The 26,785-nt window shown below is 35.3% G+C and overlaps 1 protein-coding gene across 2 annotated transcripts in view; it reads right to left on the bottom strand.

Moving 5' to 3' along the window:
• The window catches only part of LOC141502463 (BOS complex subunit NOMO1), a 49,400-nt gene that overhangs the window by 10,945 nt on the left and 11,670 nt on the right, over positions 1-26,785 (bottom strand). For both annotated transcript variants that reach the window (XM_074207220.1, XM_074207221.1), the window contains exons 8-25: positions 26,349-26,486; positions 25,644-25,733; positions 25,074-25,179; positions 24,729-24,879; positions 19,864-20,038; positions 18,921-19,062; positions 17,898-18,029; positions 13,446-13,582; positions 12,416-12,503; positions 11,637-11,700; positions 9,700-9,795; positions 8,331-8,543; positions 8,159-8,241; positions 6,992-7,151; positions 6,736-6,862; positions 3,081-3,194; positions 2,342-2,469; positions 1,549-1,690 (exon numbers count right to left, since the gene is read on the bottom strand). In XM_074207220.1, coding sequence (XP_074063321.1) covers positions 1,549-1,690; positions 2,342-2,469; positions 3,081-3,194; positions 6,736-6,862; positions 6,992-7,151; positions 8,159-8,241; positions 8,331-8,543; positions 9,700-9,795; positions 11,637-11,700; positions 12,416-12,503; positions 13,446-13,582; positions 17,898-18,029; positions 18,921-19,062; positions 19,864-20,038; positions 24,729-24,879; positions 25,074-25,179; positions 25,644-25,733; positions 26,349-26,486 — 2,286 coding nt within the window. The remainder of the gene's footprint in view (positions 1-1,548; positions 1,691-2,341; positions 2,470-3,080; positions 3,195-6,735; positions 6,863-6,991; positions 7,152-8,158; positions 8,242-8,330; positions 8,544-9,699; positions 9,796-11,636; positions 11,701-12,415; positions 12,504-13,445; positions 13,583-17,897; positions 18,030-18,920; positions 19,063-19,863; positions 20,039-24,728; positions 24,880-25,073; positions 25,180-25,643; positions 25,734-26,348; positions 26,487-26,785) is intronic.

The raw sequence follows: 26,785 nt of genomic DNA, 5'->3' as shown, positions 1-26,785 counted from the left end.
AGTAGTGAAATAGTCTAACCATTCTGGAAAGGAACACTGAATTATGCTTTTAAAAAATGCCTCATGGGGCAGGTAGATGGCACAGTGAATTGAGCACTGGCCCTGGAGTCAGAAAAACCTGAATTCAAAACTGACCTCAGATACTTGAAAATACTAGCTGTGTGACCTTGAGCAAGTCACTTAACCCCAGTGCCTCAGAAAAACAAAAAAGGTGACTCAAATTCCACATCCTTTGACCCAAATACACCTTCTAGAAGCAAGAGTTCAAAGACAGAAATAAAAGCTATAGATAATAAAATATTCATAGCTGCATTTTATATGGTAGCAAAGAACTGGAAACAGAGTAGATGCTCATCAACTGAGGAATGGTTAAACAAATTGTAGACCATAATTATAATGGAATATTACTTCACTCCAAGAAATAAAATGAATTCAGTGAAACTTGCAAACATTTACAAAAAACTGATAGAGTGACAAGTAGAATTAGGAGAACAATATACAGAAGAACTACAATAATGTAAATTTTCAAAAATTGAAAAATAAATAATTATAATCTCCATTGCAGAGATGGGTATATTCTCCACTCACGGATATAGAATATTGTGTATACTCTCATATACAGTTAATGTACTGATTGATTTGGTTTTCTTTTTTCAATGCCTGTTACAAGGGTTCATTGGGTAGAAGAAGGATGTATTTAGAAATGAAGGTGAAGTTAAAATAAAAAAAATCAATGTTTTCTAAGATACTATCACAAAGTCAGGATGGAACAGATGGTACCTTATCATTTTCATGCCTGAAGAATACACCAAGTGCCCTGGCCCAGGTTCAAAGCCTATGGCAGAACACAGAGGATTTGCCTTTATTCGACAGCAACAACTGTCTATACTGCATAAAATTGATTTCCAGGCTTCAACAAAAGGAATGCCTCATAAAATGAATCAACAACAAAAAACCTAATTCTGATCATAACTCTAAGTCATAATTCCTTGTGGAGTTCTTGAATCTATCTCCATACATGATAATCTTGAAAATGTGATTCTTCTAGGGGTGGCTAGGTGGCGCAGTGGATAGAGCACTGGCCTTGGAGTCAGGAGTACCTGGGTTCAAATCCGACCTCAGAAACTTAATAATTACTTAGCTGTGTGGCCTTGGACAAGCCACTTAACCCCATTGCCTTGCAAAATCTAAAAAAAAGAAAATGTGATTCTTTTTTCTTTTTTAAATATTTTATTGATGCTATTTTTTAAAGAACTCCTCTTCATAACAAATAAGGGTAGTTAAGCAAAACAAATCCACACAATGGTCAAATGAAATGCCCTGAAAATAAATGTCTCATTTCACATCTGGAACACAGAAAGTCTTTTGAGAAGTGTGATGTCTATCAAGCTACAATCTTTGATGTTCTATTAATATACTGACCATAAGAAAAATGCCATACACATCATAACAATATAACAAATAACAAATTAACAAATAACCTCGTTAATAACGAAAACATTGAACAAAATAAAATGGTGACATTCAACCATAGTTTTGAATCCTTACCAATAATCCTCGAAGTCTGAATTTTCCCTCTTCATCAGTTGCAGTATCTTCTCCATAAATACTGCAATCACCCTGTCCTATTGCTTCCACAGCAACTCCTTGTTCTGGTTCCCCATTTAGGGAAGAAATTGTACCATAGCAACTAAAGAGAACATGAAGAAGGAAGAAAGGAACATGTGAGTATCCCATAGTACTCTACATCAGATAATGGATTTCAGGCAAAATGTCTTACATTTGATAACAAATGAAATGAGCATAAAATTTCCAGAACAAAACAGTACAAAATAATCAGTTTCCCAACAACCAAGCAAATTTAATTATGTGGTCTACTTCTAAATATTTCCTTTATAATCACTATGTCATAATCCTTATTTTTAAACATTTTTCCAGAGTCCTTGAAAAATTATAATAAAATGTAAGATTGTTTTTCTCCAGATAATGAAATATTTAGGAAAGTAAAACAATTAATTTCAACTTTCCAAAATCCCATTTTCTCAAGAAAATTCCCTCACTCTTTTGTTCACTGTAGTGAACAAAATGTTAATTACAGACATAACTCCATTCAAAGCACATTCTCTCTTCAGTTTAACACAATTAGAAAGATGCCGTCCTAGACCAAGTCTAGTCAAAAAAATCGTTTTTTTCAACTCTAAAAAACACTTCTAAAAAACAATTTTATAGAAATAAGGAAAGATGTTCACTGCCTGCTTTCAACATGGTACTACTCTAGGTCAGATCCCACAGTTCAGCTGCCATATTCAGAGCTATATTTGTGAGACCCAGGGACACATACCTATAAGCTGTTCTGTAACCAGTGATGGCGATCTTCAGATTCTGCCCTTCTTGCACTTCAATCATTTGTGAAGAAGGTTCAAAACGAAACTCCTTCATCATGGGTTTAAAGTAATACTGCCCTGGGCTCTGCCAAGAAACAAGCAAAATTGGGAGGTTTATGCTAGAGCATTTTCAAGCCAGTAGGAATGAAGAGACCAATCAGCAAGGTCAAAACTAGCACTAATAATCAGCTAGTCTGGTTCTTAATAGGCTAAGAAAGATCATACCAAGACTATCTTTGTGGACAGTTCTCCTCCTCCACAGGACAGATATGTGACTATTCATGCATATGAATATATTAGTGGATATACTTGTGATCCATCTGAGTGCTATTTTTATAGTAGGTGGTACATGTTTCAGGAAAGAAGCACAAACAATAACTACCTTACAATACTTAAGATCATAAACACTGCAGTCTTGCTTTGAAACAATGGGAGAACTGCAGGAGAAGAAGCTGTGGCCAGGATAATTAATTATGGTATCTCTGTGACAACTGGAATTGATTGTGTAGAGAAATGTATGCACCGCCAGCTGAAGTACTGGTACTAACAATGTTCTAATTGGATTTGGTCTCTAGAGGATCTGATCACTACAAGCTGGTTTTCCTTTTCATTTTACAGTGAACACAGGGATATCCACATGATATCCCTGACCTCTCCTGTAGGAAAACAGAAGCAAATTCTAAAGGAATACACTACCAAGTTTGAAAAAGTCAGCATCCCATTGTCCTGAGTCAGAAGGTTGGATCGGAACACTCCGCCACTGAGGGATAAAAGGACGCCAGCAAGGGGCTGATCATCTTCAGATTTTATCTGTCGTAACAAAGTAACAGCAAAATCATGTTATTTCATATTAATGATGAATTACTTTCTGAGTAAAAATGGGAAGAAACAGAAGGGGAAAACTTTGATCAAAAAGAAGCAAAGGTCAAAGGTTAATATCTGGTTATTCTAAGACTTGAAGAAGATAACATATATGTAAAGCACTTTACACAACTTAAAGTGATTAGATAAATGCTATTACTCATATTGTTGTTGTCATGGAGTCATTATCCTTGAGTGAGTCAAAAAAACACTTATACACTTACTCTATAGCAGGAACTATGCCCACTGAAAAATATGGCCCTGTCCTCAGGGTTTTCACATTAAAATGGGGGAAACAAGTATAAAAGGAGATATATCTATCTATCTATATCTATCTATATCTATCTATATCTATATCTATCTATATATCTATATCTATCTATATATATCTATATATCTATATATATCTATATATATCTATATATATCTATCTATATATATATATATATATATATGTATGTATGTAAAGAGTGGAAAGAATGGGAGGGGAAGGCTCTACTTGCTGAGAGAATTGTCATCCTGCAGAAGCAGGATCTGACAGAAGACTTGAAAACATGGGAAATTAAGAGGCAAAGAAAATATGGAAAACATTTTCCATTTAAAAAATTAAAATCAAAACAACTCCACCTATGGATCTCCACGTGAACATCTTTTAAGCACCAACTAAAATATCATCTTTAACTGAAGTCTTCCCCAGCCACTCTTAATTCTTGTCCTGTAAGCAGCTTGCTTTGTATATTTTTGTTTACATGCTGCTCTCCCCCATTAGACTATAAGCTCCTCATGGGTAGGAACCTTCCTTTGTCTCTTTCTCTATCCACAGGGCATAGCATAGTACCTGGCACATAATAGGCTCTTAATAGATATTGATTGATTGATTGATTGATCTTGAGGTTCTCCTTTGTCAAACTTGACAAAAATGAAAATGACAAATGCTGAAGGGGCTAAAGGATGAGAGGCATGTTACTGTGCTGTATAGAATTCTGAAATGATTCAGTCTTTCTAGAAAGCAATATGGAACTATGCCCCCAAAAATGTTAAATTGTGCATAACAGCCTTTAACTCATAATGCCACTACTATGTGTATAACTTCAAAAAGATAAAAAAAAAAGGGATCTGAATCTACAATAATATTTATAGCAGCTCTTTTTTATGGTGGCCAAGAACCTGAAAACTAAGGGAGTACCGATCAATTAGGGAATGGTTGACCAAATCATAGTATATGAAATACAATGGAATATTATTGTGCCATAAAAATAGTGAAAGAGATGCTTTCAGAAAACCTAAGAAAACTTGAATGAACTGATACAGAATGAAGTAAGCAGAACAGTTTATTCCATCACAATATCATAAAAGCAAACAACTTTGAAAGATCTAAAACTTCTGATCAACACATTGACAAATCCCAATTCCAGAAGACTATCCTGTTATATGTATGCTATTCATATCCTCATCAAAAGGCAGATTTGTGGGTACAAGACAATGTATAATTTTTGGACATGGCCAAATGGTGGATTTGCTTTACTTGACAATATTTATTACAAGGATTTTCTTTTTCTTCTTTCTCTCATAGTGGGGTTTCAGGTAGGAAAGAGAAAGAACAGATATCTGTTTACTGAAAAAAAGCAATATTGGACCATAAAAGCAACATTGGACCACGTCATTATCTATTTGACAATAAACTGAAAGAGGTAGGAAAATATAAAATCCTATTAGGCTTGATTCTTGATTATGAATTTGCTTCAGTTGAAGAAAACACTATTTCCCATACTCTTTTCTAAAGTCATCTACAATTCATAAATCATTATGGAAAACATCAATACAGAAATAAAACTTTTCAATGATGACCCTCTGAAGATAAACAATAGTTGAAGCATAGATATTCATCACTGTGATAAAGAAAGGGAAACACACATTTAATAAGCACTTATGTGCTAGACACAGTACTAAATGCTTTAAAAATATTATCTCACGTATCTTTTAAACATCCCTGAGAAGAGACAAGGAAACTAAGAGAAAAGATTAAGTGACTTGTCCAAGTTCACATACCTAAGTTCTAGGGTCACATTAGAACTCAAGTCTTTATCCCGGGCTCTAGAATCCAGGTGAACAAGAGATTCCTTGTGAACAGTGAAGTACTAAAGATACTATTTCAGAATCATATTGTGCCTCAAGTTTCAGAACACAACAAGGCCTCCTGCTATTGCTATCACTCCATCCAACAGGAAAAGTCAATTGGTTGAAGAACACATATGGCCTAACTTTCAACATAGATTTAGAGATGGAAACCCTAGTGAGTTTATCCTACAGAATGCATCTGAACAGGACAGTGTATCCCTGTAGAGGGACAAATGGTACATACAGAAAACACTAGGTCAAAAATTTAAGAGGACAAAAGCAAGCTAGACTGCTTTTAAGAAATCACAATGCTCTTTTACTGACCTCGAGCTTCCCATGAAAGCAAAAATCATCTTTTAAAATAGAACTTCTATTAGTGTTGATATTTGGTAGCAAAGTGTAAGATATGACTAACTTAAAAAAATCTAAAATGTGCATCATACAGAGAGTAATGGAGAGACATAAGATGGATAAATCAATCAACAAGAACTTAGTGCTTTTTAATGTGCCAGGCACTGTGCTAGATACTGGGGACACGAGTACATGGGTTTGAGTAGACTGCAACATAAAATCAATAAGAACTAAAAAAAATAAAATTTATCAACAAAAAAAATTGTAAATCAAGAAGAAAAGATGAGCTGTTCATATGGCAAGAAAGATAGCAAAAAAGAGGATCATATAGCAAGAGTGTCCCAGTGGTACCCTTGATGTAACAGAGAAGGTAAGGAAGTCTTCCAGCATGTGGAATGGACTCTGGGACAAATGTTGGAGACACAGAAAAGAATCACTCAAATGGACACGTTACAATCTGCTTCATGGATAAGATCACATGCTTTTGAATATCTGAAATTTCCTTAATATGGCTGTTTCCATAATCTATTTCCATATGGTTGTTTCCACAATTTAGTTGTTCAGAACTTTGGATACCAAAGGAAATGTACTCTCATTCAGAGATCTCCAGATTGAACACATAGGACAATCTGTTTTAAATATCAAAAAAAAAAAAAAAAAAAATGGCAAGACAAAAAATAAAGTAATTAACAAGGAGAAACCACAATCTGGTATGATAATAGAGCACAGAGGAACTGAAGACTTGACACACTTTCCAAAATATAAGGAAATATCCTAAATTCAATGGCATTCCAGATTTAGTCACTCAACTAATATATGAACATTCTGTTTTCCAAAGTAAAGACTGACAAGATTGCTTTCGGGGGGGGGGGGGGCAGTAAGATTGAGGGAGAAATTGTAAAACTCAAAGAATATCTGTAATAAAAATTAATAAGAAAAGAACATTCTGTTTTCAATACAATATATTTATCAGTTGAGTTTTTAATTTATTTATCTCAAGACCAAGCAACCAGAACAATACCTCAAAAGTTACTCCAGCCAAGGCAAAAGCTTTGAAGTCTCCAATAGTTCCCTCCAGTGCAGTCAGAACAAATCCTTCCTTCTGTGATGTCACAGTGTACTCTAGGTCACTGTGTAATGGTCCAACACTTAAAGACAAAAAATAAAAAATAAAAAAATTAGGATTTGATTTTTAATCTTAAAGTTAAAAGAAAGTTAAAAAAATTAAAGTTAAAAGAAAAACTATAGATGCAAATGCTTCCATTTCAGGTGCTTACCTATAGCTACCTTTATCGTCAGTGAAAACTGTTATTAGTGGAGAAGTGGCTCCTTTTTCACTAATGATTATTTCAACCCCTTCTAACTCTGGGTGAATCTGGCCCTCCAAGAATAGTCCTGCTTTTCCATAGATCTCTATCAGTTTCCCAGGGCAGCTTTCTAAAGGGAAAAAAAAGGAGAAAAGAGCAAGATAATTCTATGTTTTTATAACAGTTAAGAAATGTAGCAACCAAGCAAAACCAGAAGAACATTGTCTACCCTAACAGCAACATGGGGTTGATGAGCAATCTTAATGGACTTGCTCATTTCATCAGTGCAACAATCAGGGACAATTATGGGGTATCTGCAATGGAGAATACCATCTGTATCCAAGGAGGGAATTGTGGAGTTTAAAAAAAGACCAAAGACTATTACCTTTAATTTTTTTTAAAAAGGTTATCTTCTTATATAATCTTGCTCTTATATTTTATTTTTTTTTCCTTAAGGTTATGATTTCTCTCTTAACACATTCAATTTTGTATAGCATGGAAACAACGTAAAGACTATCAGACTGCCTTCTGTGGGGGATGGAGGAGGGAAGTAAGATTGGGGGGAAAATTGTAAAATTCAAAAGACAATAAAAAAAGAAATGTAGCAACCAAATTTAACAAGAATAGATTTATACAATTTTTAAGCCTGAGGCAAGTAGATAATTGCTATTATGCCCACTCAATAAACAGAGAAACTGAGGTCCAAAAGAAACTAAGCTGAGATCACATGGAAAGAAAAGAACTACTTAGAGCACTGAAACATAAAGCCTTCTCATCATAGTACAACTAGCAACAATTGCAACTTTTATATTAAGAATAAAAATGTATAAAGGAACAATATATGAGATCTTTGAAAGGCAAGGAGAAAATACTAGTAGGTGACATGAACAGAAGGTTTCCATGAAAAAGAATCATTTATCTCCCCTTCACTTTTAGCAAAAGTTGCTATACAAACTCCCACAAAAATGAAAAAAGATCCTAGAGATTTTAAGAACATAAATTATAATATACTTTGCTTCTTTCTGGTGACTTTTCTCACCACTTTATAATTTCAAAAAAGAATCCCCTCTTTACATAAAGCAAAATATCCAGTTTAACAACTAAAATACATGTTATGCAAAATGGTTTTTATTTTACCTCCACTGACAATTGTTTCCACTGAAGGAGGATAGAAGAGGAGTTCTTTAGATGAAGGTGTAACAGTGATTTTCTCTCCAGATCTGAAACAATTAAGAAAGTTCAGCTTGGTCATTTCTCTTGCCCCTTTTAGTAGGGGGAAAAAAGGGATATAAAGTAAACTACAACTCACCGTGCCCAATAAGAGAAGTCATATAAAAAAGGACCCTGCAAGTCATCCACCATCTCTTGAACTGGGGGCTTTGTTCTTCCTTCTTCTTCTTTGCCATTTTTTTCTCTTTCTTGCCTGCGAGTCTCAATTTCAGCTAGTTGCTGTTCCCTTCGGAGCTCCTGCACAGACTTTAGAGGGCCTAAAACTAAGGCAGGTTCACTGTCAATTGAGGACCTGAAAAAAAAGAAAGGTAATAAGATCCATAATTAGTGATCTAAACCTCTCATCAGCAGATTCCTTATGGACAGTGCTTCTGTAAATTTTAATTCTTGGCTAAGTCAGAAGCAGCTAGGATGGCTGACCAGAACTACGATTTCAATCAATCAAAAAGAATTTATTAAGCACCTACTATATATACCAGAAACTATGCTAGGTACTGGGAAATATAAAGAAAAGTGATTATGTCCCTCCTCTCAAAAAACTTATAATTTAATCTGGGCAGACAATAAGTATATTTCAAAATATATAATTATGGATATAAAATATAAACAAGATAATTTGTGAAGGAAGTAAAAATTAGATGGAAGGTGAAAGGAAATAAAGAATGACTTCATGTAGCCCTTCATGTAGCTCAGAGGAAATGAAGGATTCCAAGAGGAAGAGGTAAGGAAATAATGAATTGCAGATATTTAAGACAATCAGCACAAAAACCCTGACTGCCTATGTGCAATTATTTTGACAGCAGATAAAGCAAAGGTCCCTTTCTAATAACATATATAGTAGACATAACTTGAGGTAAAATGCAGTTTTCGTAAACTTTCCTTAGCCAGGAATGTTCATCCTCACTATATATAGTGCATAGAGTACCAGCCCTGGAGTCAGGAGGACCTGAGTTCAAAACTGGCCCCAGACACTTAATAACCTAGCTGAATGGCCTTGCGCAAGGCACTTAACCCCACTGCCTTGCAAAAAAAAAAAGATAAAAAATGGTTTAAAGGAAGCAAAATTAAGCAAATAGTCTGCCCTAAAAGTTGAACTCAAGATGAATGAAAACACTGCATAATTTGATGCATGAGGAGAGTTCAAGAAGAAACTTAAGACACAAATCACTGAAAAATGCAATTTAGAAGTGGAATAGTAGAACAATGTATATAAAAGGTAGAAACCTGAGTTCCAATATGCCACTAGCTACTTGTGATTTTAGATAACAAATCATTTAAGTTCACTAGGCATTAACCTTGTCATTTATAAAATTTTATTTATAAATTTACAAAATTTATAAAAATGATTTTATAGTATTATCTCTAAAGGTCCCTTCCAGCTCCAAATTTCTTTAACTATAAGACTCAACTTCTCCTTTTCCAACCACTCAACTCCACATTAGCCTTACTTAATGGTCACAGTAACATCCAGTAATTTATCAGTGGTGATAGTTCCAAGAACATGGTGACGAATGGCTGTTAGCGTCAGGATACTGGGAGAAGACCTGTAAACCAAAAAGAAGAGTTGAGTTAAATGGTAACACCTAGTAACTCCCAAAGGAATAACCCATTTCCAATAAGCCTTCTTAATAACCTATTTCCAATAATCCTTCTTAGCTGTCCTTTCTTATCTTGTTGGTTTATTTTGTTCTGAAATAAAATATTTCTAAGTGAAATATTATTGCAAAAATAAAAAGCATTCAAGGCTAGGTGGATAGAGCACCAGTCCTGAGGTCAGGAGGAACTGAATTCAAATCGGACTTCAGACATTTAATAATTATATATCTGTGTAACCATGGGCAAGTCACTTAAGCCCATTTGCCTTGCATTCTAAACAAAAATTCTTTCAGCCCCAGAAACCCAGAAAGAGTTGAGAAATCTTCCCCAATGAATTTTTAGACATGAATTGAACAGATATTAAAAAGTTCTCTAGTTTATTTGTCATTTCCCTCTCCAGTTCATTTTATAGATGAGGAAACTGAAGCAAAAAGGAGAGTTCCCTAGAGTCAAAGAGCTAGTAAGTATCTGAGACCAGATCTGAACTCAGGAAGAAAAGCCTGCATTTAAGCCATACCCAGTAGGCTTTTCTACCTTTTTCTTAAACTCTGGGTAAAAAAGATAAATCATATATTTTCTCAGTAATATATATTAATGTTTTATATTCTTTATCAGAAAAATCTTGATATGATTTAAATTCTTCCTGCTACAAATAAAACAATTCCTTCTATTCCCAACAGAAACAGAGAACCAAGGTTCATTATCTTCTTAAGATATGCTTGTACATTCCTTCTATCTGATAAAGGTCTCATTTCTAAGATTTGCAGAGATTTTACAAGAAAAAGAACAGTTTCCTAAACTGCTAAAGAGTCAAAAGAAGTGAATAAGTAATTTTTGAGAGAAAGAAATCCAAGCTATCAACAGCCATATGAAAAAAAATGCTCTATATCACTAATAATTGGAAGAATGAAAATTAAAACATGACTAAGGTACCACCTCATACCCATCAGAATGACAAAAACAAAAAACAACAATGCTGGAAGAACTGTGGGGGCAGGGGTAAGTTCATTGATACACTATTGGTAGAGTTGTGAATTAGTCTAACTTTTCTGGGAAACAATTTGTAATTATTCCTAAAAGTTGTTAAACTATACGTACCCTTTAAGCTAGCAATACGGCTAATATAACTACATGCCAAATAGATCAAAGAAAGAAAGGACTTATATAGAGAAAACTATTCATAGCAGTTTTTTTTTGTAATGGCAAAGAATTGGAAACCTTTCCCCATCGATTGATGGTAGAACAAGTTATATTAATGAATGTGACAGGATACTACTATCCTAAAGAAATGATAAAGGGAACGGTTTCAGGAAAAATCTATGAAATGATGCAAAATGAAGCAGGATAACAAGATTATAATAACTACAGCATTGCAAAGATATAATAAGACAGCCAGGTAGTGTAAAGATATAATCAACTTAGAAGACAGCTAGGTAGTAGATACAGTATTGAGTCTGGAGTCAAGAAAATTCATCTTCCTGAGTTCAAATTGGGTCTACCTCTTTGACTCTAGCGCAACTCTCCTATTTCCCTCAGTTTCCTCATCTATTAAAACGGGCTGATGGCAAATCACTTCATATCTTTGCCAAAATAACACCAAATGGAGTCATTAAGGAGTCAGACACAAATGAACAACAATCAACTTTGGAAGACTTAGCAACTCTCATCAATGAAATGGTCAACTGATGTTCTAGACAGAGTTTAGATTTAGATTGCAGATTAAAGCACATGTTTTCTTGTAAAAGAAATATGCCTGCAAACTATTAAGTATTTAATAAGTTAAGCTTACGTATCATAAGTATAATATCCATGTTCAAATCGATGACAAGATCGTGGGGTCACTTTGTACACACCTTTGAACACAAGAAAGTATTTTTAGATAAAATAGTCTATTTCTGAGACAGCATATTAAATCCAGAGTTAGCATCTCTAATTTCGAAATACTACAGATTTGTTAATAGAACTAGAAATACCAAAGTAAGCATCTTCCCCTCATCTAACTAGTATTCCCAATGACTCAAACAATTTAAATAGTTCAGTAACATACTTTTAATTTTCTATAATTTAACAACTTAATCTAGTATAGGAATAGCTCTCAGACATGCAAAAGAAGAGCCAAAAGGTTGGTTTAAAAACAAATTTCAACTTTTAAAACTCCTTTTCTCAACTTCCAAATATAAATTTGTACTTGTGATATCTTTCACGAAGTTTTTCTATCTTAGAAAATGTATTTATAATAAGCACAGTCAGAGAAAATGCTTTTGCAATAGTAGTATAAAATTTTAACAGTATATCCTTCTTGACTTAGGAGTATAAGGATAAAAACATGCGGAAACTCTTTCTTATCTGTACCATCAAGAAACAATTTCCTGGTTACTAGTTCCTGAACCAAAATAGGAGTAACCAAAGTTACTACTCTTACCACACTGATCAGTCAATTACCAGTACAGTTAACCTTTAGAAGGAATGATAAAAATACAAACAAAATAAGAAAGTTGACTTTCAGATCATTCTCTTTTGAGTTTCAATAATTCTAACTAGTAGCAATACCAATCCTTCTAAACTTACCAGGCTTTGACAGACAGAATCGGTTTACTCCTTTGGATAGATTATAAATTCCCACATTCTCAGGTCCATTTCCATCCTGATAGAATTCCTAAGGGACAACACAATGATTTACCAGGAAATCGAAAGACCCTAAGACAATTGGTAATGTTTATATAGACCTTTTGTGTTCAAGACCTATTGATAATGTGTTTTATATTATGCCTATGTATCAATGAAGAACTTAGGAGCCATACTCAAATATAATACCTGTACAGACTCCCAGAAAAATAATTTCTATTCTTGTGCATCCCTGTTGGTTAGATAATAATTACTATTATTTTTCTACAATTATAACTATTTCTGAGTGTGTAGCTAAGTTGTCTGAAAAACATATATGACTTAAGAATGCTAGTTTCCTATCTCAACTTCTGCAAAGTGTAGTATAACTAGCTATTTACATTATTTCATGTATCAGTTACCTAATACCTTTTAGTGTCAAAAATATTGAAGCTAATTTATTAGGACAATCTTAGTATTATCTTCCTAGTTGAAGTCAGATTTGCCAAAATCCATTAGTCCAAAAACGAAGGCCCATCAAAAGCATCACAATGTAGTCCTTTTTAACATCCTTGCTCTTTACAAAATGAACACAGAATTAAATTTGCTATAGAAATTTACACAGTTAGTAAATGTCTGAGGTCATATTTGAACTCAGGTCCTCCCAACTCCAGAATCACTGCTCTATCCACTATGTGACCAGCTGCCCCTTAACTTGCTTAGAAAAAGTCTCCCATCTAGTGACCTCATTCACCAAAACGGAGGAATTGACTCAGGACAAGGAATTATATCTGAAATTAATATTAATATCTTTCCCCAAAGGAATTTCAGGTGCTTCCTAATTATTGTTTCTCAAAATAACTGTAAAAAGTAAGTAAAATGACAATGAAATTGAGACACAAAGCAATTTGCCTTAAGAAACAAAATTCTTAGCAACTCTAGTCCATTACTCTTTCCACTCTGAATAAGATTGTCTCCCACATCCCATACATACCAGGGTAATTGCATGAGAAAGCGAACATCTTAACATATAGCCAGTCTGCCTAAATTCAATTCCTGATGCATCCTCTTCTGTAACTTCCACCTCTAGACTTTTATTCTTCCAGCACCAATCTTCGTGCATGATACTTACTGAATAAAGGAAAAAAAAACACATGGCAGCCAATACCATATATAATATTAATGAATTATCTTTCTTCCTAAGAATTTATAATTCTTGGAAAATGCCAAAAAAATAATGATGATCCTCTATCCTTAAAATAAGCAAGAAATAAACCAGGCTTGGTCTGACTAAAAGAAAAAATCAGGCTGTTAGAATTTCAATGAATTTTAACTGAATTGTATTAAAATCCTACTTAGCTGAATCATTATGGTATAGATAGTTCTGGCATGTCAAAAAAAAAAAAAACCAGATAATCTCAGAATTGAAGACATCTGAACTTATCTAATACAAAGCGTAGTCCTAATATCATACTCCACTGAATGTCCTCATAAACCCACCTGAAGACTTCATGTGAGGGGAAACTTATTATACCTCTTGAGACAGATGTACGAACACTATGCTTGATGGGATACAAACTAGACCAAGTCAAAAAGATTTCAAAGTATGAGCCCAGAAATAGAATAATATACAAAAACCAGACTAGCTAAGTTCAGAGAAACCAGATACCAGGTGATAGACTTTTTTAGCCTTAGCAACCTATAAAACTTTGAAAGTTAACATAAAGATTTCTTTAGACATAAAGTTGGGGACTCTGTTCTGATCTGTCACCTAGAATTAACTAAAATATGGAAGGCATGTGATCTCTGTAAAGAGTGAATCAATGAAATCACAGATCTGAGAAGTTAATAAAAATGGAAAATATGCGCTGTACTTCTTCAGGACACTATCAGGACACTATTTTGAAAAAAGATAAAAATCCCAAGCAGCCAATATCAAAACCATGTTTACACAACAATGAAACTATTTTACCACTGTTTCCTCTATTATTTGGAAATAAAATAGCATGAAGTCCAGACTTATCAAAAGGTAAAGAATGTGATATCCCACATAAGGATGGCAACCAATTCATGGCATGACAATATTTTCTTTAATGCTGCATGATACATGGTGCACCAAAGAACAAGAATGAAATAAGTAAAGGTATTGAGCTCTAACTGGATTATTATATTTTAAAAGACCAAATACAACTTTCTTTTTTTATTTAATATTTATTTATTATCATTTTGTACAATGTTTTTATATACATTAATAAAATATTCTTGTTTAAGAGTAAACAAAATATCCCCTCCCCCAAAAAATATAGACTCACTTCAGCGATAAAGTAAAGGAGAGAGAAAAAAATTAAAATTAAAATTACAAAAATAATAGTGATAATTGTAGGTATGGCCAGGTGGCATAGCGGACGGAACACCAGCACTGGAGCCAGGAGCACCCAAGCCCATATCCGGCCCCGTACACCCAACAATCACCCAGCTGTGTGACATGCAAGCCACCCCAACCCCACTGCCCTGCATAAACCAAAAATAGAAAAAAAAAAGGCCTAAAATAAAATAAAATAGTAATAATAGTAGGGGTGGCCAGGTGGCAGACAGAGCACTGGCCCTTCAGCCAGGAGCATCCAGGTCCGAATCCAGCCTCAGACACCCAACAATCACCCTGCTATGTGGCCCCAGGCAGGCCACCCAGCCCTATTTGCCCTGCACACCCCCCAAAATAATAATAATAATAATAATAATAAAAAATGTGCTTCAGTCTGTGTTCCAACACCACCAACTCTGTTGCAGGTGGATCACATTCATTATGGTAAGTCCATCGCAAAAGTTACTTCCATATTTTTCCACTGTTGCCATTGATGATCACAACTCCCTCCTTTCATATTTCTCCACTACCATGTACTATATTTTCTCTCTCCTTTCACTGACTCTGCCGTGGGGTAGCTGAATGACACAGCAGACAGATCCCTGGTCCTGGGGCCAAGAGGCCCCGAGTTCCCAAACCACCCCTGCGGCCCAGCATCCACCTGGCCCTATGATCCCGGACAGGCCATCCAATCCCAGACACTTGCAAGAAGTAAAAAAGAAAATGCATTATATCTGACCACTTTCCCCCCATGATCCATCCTCTCCTCCTTCATTCACATCCCCGCCCCTTCCCCCTCTCTCTCCTACTTACTTCAGATGTCTATACCCCATTGAGTATATATGTTGTTTCCTCTCCTAGGCACTTCTGATGAGAGCAAAGGTTCCCTCATTCCCCCTTGTCTTCCCCCCTTCGATATCATTGCAACAGCTCTTTGTAATAAAGAAAAATCTTATTATATGAAATATCTTGGCCTATTCCCCCTCTCCTTTTCCTTTCTCCCATTACATTTCCCTTTTTCTATTGACTCCATTTTTGCACCATATTTTATCTTCAAATTCAGCTTTCTCCTATGCTTCATCTATAAAAGCTCCTTCTACCTGCTCTATTAAATGAGAAGGTTCATAGGAGTATTATCAGTGTCATTTTTCTATGCAGGAATACATGCAGTTCATCATCATTAAGTCCCTCATATTTTCCCCTTCTCCTCCAATCTCTATGCTTCACCTGAGTCCTGTATCTGAAGATCAAACCTTCTGTTCAGCTCTGGCCATTCCAACAGGAACAACTGAAATTCCCCTGGTTCATTGAAAGTCCATCTTTTTCCCTGGAAGAGGACATTCAGTTTTGCTGGGTAGTTGATTCTCGGTTGCATTCCAAGCTCTTTTGCCTTCCAGTATATTATATTCCAAGCCCCATGAGCTTCCAATGTAGTTGCTGCTAAGTCCTGTGTGATCCTGACTGCAGCTCCATGGTATTTGAATTGTGTCCTTCTGGCTGCTTGTAATATTTTCTCTTTGACTTGAGAATTCTGGAACTTGGCTATAATATTCCTGGGGGTTGGTTTTTTGGGATCTCTTTCTTGGGGCGATCTGTGGATTCTCTCCATTTCTATTTTGCCCTCTGCTTCTAGGATATTGGGGAAATTTTCCTGTAGTAATTCTTTGAAAATGATGTCAAGGCTGTTTTCCATGATTTTCAGGTATTCCCATAATTTTTAAATTATCTTTCCTAAGTCTGTTTTCCATATCAGTTGTTTTTCAATGAGATGTTTCACATTTTCTTCTAATTTTTCATTCTTTTGGTTTTGAAGGATTGAGTCCTGATTTCTGGTAAATTCAATCTCCCTGAGTTCTACTGTTTGCCTGAAGGATTTGTTTTCCTCAGAGAGCTTTCTTATCTCTTTTTCCATCTGGCCCATTCTGCTTTTTTAAAGCATCCTCCTCAATAACTTTTTGAACTGTTTTATCCATTTGACCTATGCTGGTTTTTAACATGTTATTTTCTTCAGCATTCTTTTGAAATCTCCTTGACTAAACTGCTGACTTCTTTTTCATGTTTTTCCTACATCTCTCTCCTTTCTTTTCCCAGTTTTTCTTCTAACTCCCTCATTTGATTTTCAAAGTCTTTTTTGAGCTCTGTCATAGCCCAAGCCCAATTTCTGTTTTTTTCTTGGAGTCTTTAGATGCAGGAGCTTGTGCTTCCTCAACTTCAGACTGAGTGTTTTGATCCTTCTTGGCATCATAAACAATATATTTCTCAATGATGTTCCTTTTTTCTCTGCTTACTCATTTTCCTAGCCTGATCCTGGTTTTTGGGGTGCTTCCTGAGCTTTGGGGACACTCCCACAAGGGTCTCAGTGTGTGAGGCTCTGTCCTCCCTCCTGGTCTGTGAATGACCATAAGCGTCCCCCTCTGCCACAGGGATGAGGTGGGAGGAACCCTGCTGTTCTATTGGGGGGGGGGGGCCTAGACTGCAATCAGGATCTGAATGTGGTCAGAACCCCAGCGTCTTGTTCCAGGGGCAGAGGACAGAGCTTGGTAGTTTCCTCTTCACTCCCCTCCCTAGGTTCAATGGGCTCATGCCCTGGGCGCTCCTGCTTCTGGTTCCTGGATCTAGGCTGCTGCAGCCAAGCTGCTTGCTGTGTGCCCTGGGGGCTGGGCTTCATGTGCTCACTCTGGGCAGAGGTCCCCCCCGCTGTTCCCCCAATTTGTGCCTGGTGCACCCCGGGGCATAGGTCAGGAAACTCCCCGGCTGCTGTGAGCCATGGCTTCCAGCACCCTGGGACTGCCTCCAGGAGGCTGAAGTTCTTTTGCTCTGGTGGGCCACCCCTCCAACCCCAGGGAGCAGAGCCTTTCTGCTCTTTTGTTGAGTAGGAGAACTGCTTCACTGGGTCCCTCTATGGATTCTGTTTGTAGAAAATTTAGTTAGAGTCCCTAGTTTAGAAGTTTTATAAAAGAGTAGCTAAGATATGATCCTCTCGTCGCCATCTTGGCTCCCCAAACATAACTTTCAAAAGCTTAAGATTGGCAAAAAAATAGAAGGTATATTAACTAAACCCAACAAAGTTCACATGCATCTTACTTTTGTATCTGCCAGGAAGCACATTATCAAAAGTAAAAGTCATAGAGTTGACTTTGCCAGACAGTTGTAGACTACGCTTCTCCCCCTGACGACTTATGGATTGCAAAGTCACCAGCAAGTCACCACAGGTATCTACAAAAAAACAAAAACAAAAACAAGAACAAAAAAAGTCAAATATAGTAGAAATTCCCAAAAGGCTAAAGTTTCAAAAACCCAAAGCATTTGTTTCTCTCATCAAATTTCTACTCTAATACTTAAGACAATTTAATTCTTCAAAAGCAATTAGTATAAGAGTTTCTTTAAACTTTATATTACATTCTATTCTAATCCACTACTAAGCAAACAAGTCACTAGATACAAAATGCCAGTCTAGTAGACTGTGAGTGAAACAATGAGATCCCAAAGGAAACCATAAGCCAAGCTCTTCCTAAATTAGACAGCTTTTCTGAAAAATTAAGACAGAGACAATAACTTCAAAATACCCTGGGAGCCAAAGGTGATGAGAACAAATGCCTAGGAAAATTATTCTAGATGGTTTACTACTAGACTTTATTCAGTATATATTAAGAAAAATAGAACATTATAAAACTCTCCATAGGAATCACAGAATTTTTCACAGCCAACTTTACACTTCGAGCCTAAGGCAAGTTTCATAAAGCACACCCTAAAAATGAACTAAGATAAATTCAGGGGGCAGAAGCATAAAGGTAGATTCTCCACTTGGGTAACAGCAGTCTGAGAGAGAAAGCATTTGCCATTTGCTATCTTCCTACTTTAACTAACTTGCCAACTAAGTGCTAAGCTAAGTTGTTTCTAAGATAGTGGAATATGTCCCAACAGTGATCTTTAAATTTCATCATACAGGAGCAAAAATCCAGTTGCCTTGTATTAATTACGGTACTGCTAAGAACTATTATTATATTTGTCTGACCAATCTAATATACTCCCTTCTATGAAGAGAATTTCACATATACCTTTTGTTTTTTCATAATTATCTATTTGTACTCTCAATTCACAACTTACCCAAACAAGAGACTTTCCCTGAAACTGAGGCCAAAAACTGGGAAAAGGTCACATCCATCACTGGCCTGTTGTTTACAACAACAGGAAACATTTTGGGTTTCAAAGAAAGTCCTGCTCTGGTTTCTGCCTCAGGAACAACTACCTACAAAAATACATAGAACAACATTATAAAATTGCAATCTAGTTTGTCATAAAATACATTTGTTTGTGCCCAGCATAATATGTATTTTAAATGACAAAAATTCTTTTCAAGGAACCTATATTTATGTTCACATTCATAAGCAACCTATATTCACCTATGATCTTAAATACTAACTTAAATGACAGAAATGTGTTCATTATTTAACAACTTATTCTACCTGAAAAACATTAAATTGTCTCTACTCTTTAACTCATAAAAAAAATCACATAATAAAACCATTCTTTAAAGAATCAATGTTTATTTCTCATTATATTCTCCTATTGATTGTCAATCATCCCAGGTTTGAGAGAAATAGATTACTAATAATAACATAATCGATAACATAAAGGTTCAAAAACATAACACACTGTGGAGTGGGTGGCAATTCAGTTAGCATTTGAGGGTATATATTAGAATCATGTTGAATTTCTACTTTACGAAAAACAAAAATGTTGGAAGTCATCTTTGAGAAGCTGGAAGGTAAAGGCATTCCAAAGTTTATAAGAGGGTATTCCAAAAATAGGATCTTAACTGGACCTTTTAAAATTATGAGTTTCCTCTATTTTGGGGGGGGGGGGGCTTTGCAAGGCAATGGGGTTTAATGGCTTTCCGAAGGCCACGCAGCTAGGTAATTATTAAGTGTCTGAGATCGGATTTGAAACCAGGTACTCCTGACTCCAGGGCTGGTGCTCTATCCACTTCGCCACCTAGATGCCTCATCTCTATTCTTTTTTAAGTAAAATTAAAATTCTCTTATCTTACCTGAACTTTATAGTTCCCTGATTTTGCTTTAAAACAAAATTCTCCACGTGAATCAGTCTCTGCTGTGATCAAAGACTTTTCCCTGCCCTGAGATGTCATGACAACTTTGTATTTATTGATCTGCTTGATTGTATCAGGAAATCGAGTTATAGATATGTAACCACAGACACTGAACCTGCCATGGGGGGAAAAAAAGACAATTCATTCCAATATGCCTATTTAGTTGGGGTGCAGGGAAAGAAGAGAGGAGGAATCAAATCAAATCACAAAATTCATCCCTTTCTGAGGAAATCTACAACTTTAAAAAAAAACATGACATAATATTTAAAGGCAGATTCAGTATTACAATTCAATCAACATATTAAAACTTCAAAACAAATAGTAGCAACTAAGTAGCAAAATGTAGTATATTTGTCCAAAAGAAGTCAAGGGCTTTTCACAAACTGTTTAACTTAAAACCTAGGATTTTATCTTAAACATGTACATCAGCATCCACTTTTGGCAAGAGAAAAGAACTGCTGAGTATGGTCAAAATTTATCTAATTTGGACACCAACCTACAGAAAGATAACTGTTATTAATACTAATTCCACCTATCCATACCTATTTAAAAAAAATATGAGAGAAGGAACAGCCCCTTACATATCCTCCAACAAATATAGCCAAGAATTATCAAAGGACCCACAATCTGTGACTGGTCGATTCTTTTTGTGGAAGGAAAGAAATACTCTAATTAGCAAGATTTCTATAAAAGGTTAGACTTGATTTTGAAAGCTATAGCTATAAAGTAAGAAGCAATGAGGAAAAGAAAAGATAAAAATGAAAATCAATAGAGACTGATAGGGTCATCAATTAATTAGAAGTAGTGATAATAGCAAGCAGCAGATACTTTTGTTAATACAGAAAAAAACAGTGATTTAAAAAAAAATGAACCCTGCTCTCTAAGGAGGGAAGAGAAAACAATCACTTGTTCATTAATAATGCTTCAGTACTATAGCTTTCTGAGATACCAAAGACAGTATATCTATCTATGATGGGGAAGAAAGGATCAGAGTTCATCTGCCTTATAATTCAATAAAATGTCTTTGAAAGCATACGGAAATTCTAACTTGACATCACTACCTTCTCAAACTTTTCCTCTTATATTAGCTACTTGATAAAACTCAAACTTCTTAGAATGACATTTAAGTTCTTCCACAATCCTAATGCAACATACCTTTCTTTTTCTTTTTATTTTTTAGGTTTTTTTTGCAAGGCAATGGGGTTAAGTGGCTTGCCCAAGGCCACACAGCTAGGTAATTACTAAGTGCCTGAGGTTGGATTTGCACTCTTGACTCCAGGGCCAGTGCTCTATTCACTGCGCCACCTAGCCACGCCAACATACCTTTCTAATCTTATTTCCTCCCACTCTTTCTTATGCCCTATATTCTGGGCAATTTGGGACATCTTTCCCCAAATATGTCATGTACTTTTCAACCATTACACCCTTTTTTATTGTATTCTCTCCTATTGTAACACTCTTCCACCATTACCTCTATCTACTGAAATTATGCTCACTTTTTAAGTCCAACCCATATACCACCCACTCTAAGAAACCACCATGTCAAAAATTGTCTTATCACTCTCCATAGTCCCAAAGGACTTTTCTCTTGTCTCCTTTACAGCTGAGTTGTGAACTCAAGGAAAAGAATTATGTGCTATTTTAGCTTAGCATCTTCCAGATCACCCATCAAAGGACTTTGCACAAAAAGATAATCAATGACAACCTAAATGTAACTTCATGCTGAAGGTATAACAATCAGTATTGTTCAGCTTTGGGAATTGGGGATGAAGGAGATGAAGAGAAATGTTTACCACAGTCAAGTTTAAGGCATAATAAAATACTGTGTAGATAGGGGGTACAAGTTTCACACACTCCTAGATATATTGTACAAACATCCAAAGAAAGACAGGTCAAAAACTACATCTAAAAATAATTTATTTACAAAATAACAAGAGGAAAACTGTACAACTTTGGTATTATAGGCACAGCTCTAAAATCACGACCCACCTAGGTTCAGATTTGATATTGGAACAAAATCAGGTACTCATGAGTCACTGAAAATTTATCAAAGGAGGGAGTTTACTTTGCACTTACAGAGAATATACATATATGTGTGTGTCTACACACACACACACACACACACACACACACATAAAAGAAGGATGTAAGGGCACCTAGTTACTCTGGACACAGATACCCCCACCCTTAACTCCCATCAGAAAATATACCTGGCCAGTCAGTCATCAGGAAATAGCAACATTCATGGCACCTACCATGCCAGAAAGATGCAAAGTTCACATTGTTTAGGCTTTTTACTGGCTTTATGTCAGAGTTTCATCAGAAAAGCAGGACCAATATGGAATGTTTATAGGGAAGAAGCTTCACCGGGGAAACACTAAGGAAGTTGGACCAAAGGAAGTTAGATAGGGGTTTTGAATGGGAAAAAGTCATAATCTCTTAAATTCCTTCCCTATGTTTACTATTAGCAAAATGTAAGGCACTGGGAATAGAAAGACCAGAGGAGGCACAACCTCCATAAAGACATCCCAGAGCCCCCAAAGATTAGTTTTCTTTCCTTCCTCAAACTACCCCATATCTATATTTCTGTACACACTGTAACCCAAGGTCCCTGTAAAGAGATTATCTACATTTGATAGTTTGTTGATTGTTGTTGATTGTTAAGCTTGGTAGCACCACTATCAAGAAGTTACAATAAACACTGAATTAAGAAAACAATGAAAAACAGTAACATCCCTAACTGTGTAATTAAGGAGATAAGTAAGTACAAATTAACTATATTCCACGTTAAAAAGGTGCAAAGTCCCTGGAAGTACAGTAACCCAAGGTGGAGCTGTGAATTGGTGTAGCCATTTGGGAAAGTAATCTGGTATTATGGCCCAAGTCACTAAATAAACTGTCTATACTACTCTCCCTCTTTTGGAGCTAGGTGTAACTGAGAAAAGCTTCAGGGAAGAGGATGTGTAAGGAAGATTCCTTAAAGGCCTAAATTTGTGACTTTTCAACTTTCACCCATTGTTCCTGGTTCTACCCTTTGATGCAAGTCCAGTCTGGCCTTTAAATGTTTAGCAATACTGATAATCTCCATGTGAAATAATTATTTTACCAGTCCTAAATATTTTCTCTCTTAAAATGCAACCTAAGATTCTGAATGTAAGCAAAGAGGCTATGACAATGTTGAGCAATGGTTGAAAGTTCAATCTACATATAAAGTGTGAAATAATAATAAAATAGCACCACCTATAGAAAACAATTTACAAATAAAATCTCATTTAAATATTAAAACCACTTGGTTCTTGCCAAGTATAAGCACCAGAAAGCTATATCCAGTCAATATTGCAAGCACAAAACTAGAGTTCTCTAAGATGGGACTAGAACTAGATTTGCAAGTCAGCTACATAGAGATGATATATGAAGTAATAAAAGTAGATGAGACTGCCAATTAAGACAATACATTGAAGAAAGAAAAAGTCCTTGTTTAAGGGAAAGAAGAACTAGTAAAGGATACTGAAAAGGAATGATCTCAGAGGTAGGAGGTTAATCAAGAAAGAAAATTCTCGAAGTCAAAAAGTCAGTTAAGGGGCAGCTAGGTGGCGCAGTGGATAGAGCACCGGCCCAGGAGTACCTGAGTTCAAATCCCACCTAATTACCTAGCTGGGTGGCCTTGGGCAAGCCACTTAACCTCATTTGCCTTGCAAAAAAAAAAGTCAGTTAACAAAATTTTAATGTACCAGCTTAGTGCTGGGGTACAAAGAAAGGTAAAATCATTATCCTCCCTTCCACAAAAAAAAAAGTTTGGCCAAAGACAGTAAACAAATTAGTGATCATTAATTTTCTTCCTCACTGGTGAAGAATTCCAGAAAATTCCATTTTGATATTTAGTGGTTTTACACATTTCCCAAAATCTTACAAGTGAATTTTGGGCTGGCACATCATGTGGAGATAGCACTGTAAAACAATGTATTAAAAGGCATAAAGAAAAGTTAGAGGCAAAACAAAATAAGGAAATCTGGTTCTATGACATTTTGTCATTAGGATAAGACAGTCTGGAATTGGGCAAATCCAGAAAGTGGAAGCAAGAAGTTTTTTAAAATGCCACTTTTCACTAAAAAAAAACTGAAAATGACTGGAATTCAAAGAAGTGAAGAATACAGTCACAGTGAAGTTTAAGAGTGGCAAAAATGGACATTTAAGAATAAAAACAAAAAATAATAGAGCAAACTAAAAGAAAATAAGATCAGCTTCCAAAATTCTTCTGAAAAAAATGAATCCTTGTGGGATAAAACAGGTATATAGACTACCTAATATGTAAGTGAGTAATCTTTTTGTGTCTTTGTTTTTGAAAAATTCTTTATAGTTACAGGTGATTCCTTTTCAAATTACTCTTTATATCTAAAAGATAGCATCATCAATAGTGTGTTGGGCAACCTGGGATCAATCAAATCCTGCCTCTGGTAGGTATTAGTAGCCTTGCGGTTCTAGACAAATTACTAAGCTTTCATATGCTTTGAGTCCCAAATGTCTACTAAAATACAGGTAGCTTGCAATCTCTGATAGTGAGTTCCAAGAGTTTTCTGCTAAGAATATGACAGACACTTTGTATAGTCTGGTATTTAAGTTCAAATATAGGATAGCACAATTTTGAAGTGGCCTAATAACAAAGCAGATCAAAATGCAATAACCCCAATCTAATTATTCAAAAATATCTTATAATGTTTCTCAATCAACAATATAACTTTCAGAAGAACACAAGATTAAATAAACAATGACTTAATATTTTCCATTGAAGTGAAATGAAATCTTACCCTGTGGCTATGATGTCAGCCAGCTGAGGAGTATTAGGTGCTATTTTGACAGTAATAGGATCAAAGTAGAGGTGTTCCTTCTGAGCATGAATTGTATATGTTCCTGTGGTTATGTTCTCCAGGCGGAAAGAGCCATCACCTTTTGTTTTAACTATAACACAAGGAAAAATAAAATAAGCAAATCAACTGGGGGGAAGATCCATACATATTCTTCACAGATCAAGAAAATGACAGTCAAGTAAACTTTTCTATGTTTGCAGATAGTAAGTTAGAAATAATTTTCATTATAAGTTCTGTTTTCTTCATTTGACTGAAAAGTGTCCGATCTCAACATTCATCACTCACCTTTGATTTGATTATTCAGTATGACAATAGCATCTGAAACACCCTCTCCCTCTGGGCCATTCAACACTCTGCCAGTGACGGAGAAACCCATGACATGGAAAACAGGCTAGAACAAGTAAAGGAGACAGAAACTTCATTATTCACTTAAGCAATCAAAGCAGAAGGTAGATTAGTCCATAGACTTTTTCTCAAATTGTATATCGATTGTTTTTGTCAAGTGTCCTTTCAATCTTACAAAAAAGTTCTTCCAAGAAAACATAGAACCCTACCATGGACATAAGATAAATACTTTAGCTTAGGACCACTGAAAATTCACTTCTAATTCTGGATAAAAGATACCTGAAGAGGCGATATATATGATGCTATCACCACTGGAGTAACTAATTATTTTAATAATGAAGAAATGTACAAGAAATCCTGAAAAAAAAAAACCTCAACCAAACAAGATTCTGATTTTTTCCCCCAAAATCTCTCTAGTCAAAATTTTTGTTTTCTAGAACTTTTGCATTTCTACAGAAACATGGAATATAAATATGTGTCTTATATTCAATTTTAAAATAGGACTCTTACCTCAATTTTTAAGCTGTCATGCTGGACAATAAAGTCCAGTCTAGATGGAGCAACATCAAAAGTAATCCTCTCCCCTCTGTAGAATGGAACCTGAAACAAGATCAGCACTCTTAATTTAGAATCAGCACAATTTACTTCTAAAAGATGATAGCCACCCAAAAACATTCAAACTATCAACTTGAAAATAAGGATTGAAAGACTTCACAACAAGGGGCAGCTAGGTGGCACAGTGGATAGAACACTGGTCCTAAAGTCAGGAGGATCTGAGTTCAAATCTGTCCTCAGACACTTAATTACCTAGCTGTGTGATCTTGGGCAAGCCACTTAACCCCACTGCCTTGCCCCCCCCCCCAAAAAAGACTATACAACAAAATGTCATTGCGTGAAAAATGTTTCAGATGTAAAAAGCAGATAAATATATACACGTCTATACATGTATCTTTTATATTTATATTTTAGCTACTCAGTAGCCAAAGTCGTAACCTGAGAAACTCAAGAGAAAGGCAGAGATATCATTTTAATATTTTTTAATATAAATATAACAGGCATTAACAAACAGTTATTTTCATTTACAAAGAAGGCAAAAAAAGAATGGCAAATGAACCCAGGAACTGAAACATTTATTTTTAACACAAAGGATCAGAGCACATCTTACGAAATCAGGTTCCTAAAGAAAAAAGGTAAATGAAATTCATCTTTCTTTACCACAGTATATTTTCCACTTGGCAATGAAAAGAAGGAGAAGGAGCCATCTTCTTTTGAGATAACACTACACAAAAATACCAGTTTCTCATCCTGAGACTGGAACCCATCAACCGGAGAACTATTGCAACCTAGTATGTCCTGTAAAGAAAAAAAAAACTACAATTATTTCTTTCCTGCATCCCAAAACTCACTAATAGTCACTGTACAAAAAAAAAAATGTAGTTGCCTTTTCCATCATAATTACTATATTGTTGTTGAATATTATAATTATTACTCAATACTATTTCAAAAAAAGCAGTAATACAAAAGTTATCTACATATACACATATATATTACTTAGATTACTCATTAAATAGTAGCATACTACTTAGTTATTAACAGTCTACAAATTTAAATTAGCACTATTTTTAAGTCTCTACTTGATCTTTTTTTTTAAT

Source organism: Macrotis lagotis, chromosome X (genome assembly GCF_037893015.1).
Source record: "Macrotis lagotis isolate mMagLag1 chromosome X, bilby.v1.9.chrom.fasta, whole genome shotgun sequence".
NCBI lineage: Eukaryota > Metazoa > Chordata > Mammalia > Peramelemorphia > Peramelidae > Macrotis > Macrotis lagotis.
Note: the sequence above shows the minus strand (reverse complement) of the source record. Positions and strands in the feature narration are given on the sequence as shown.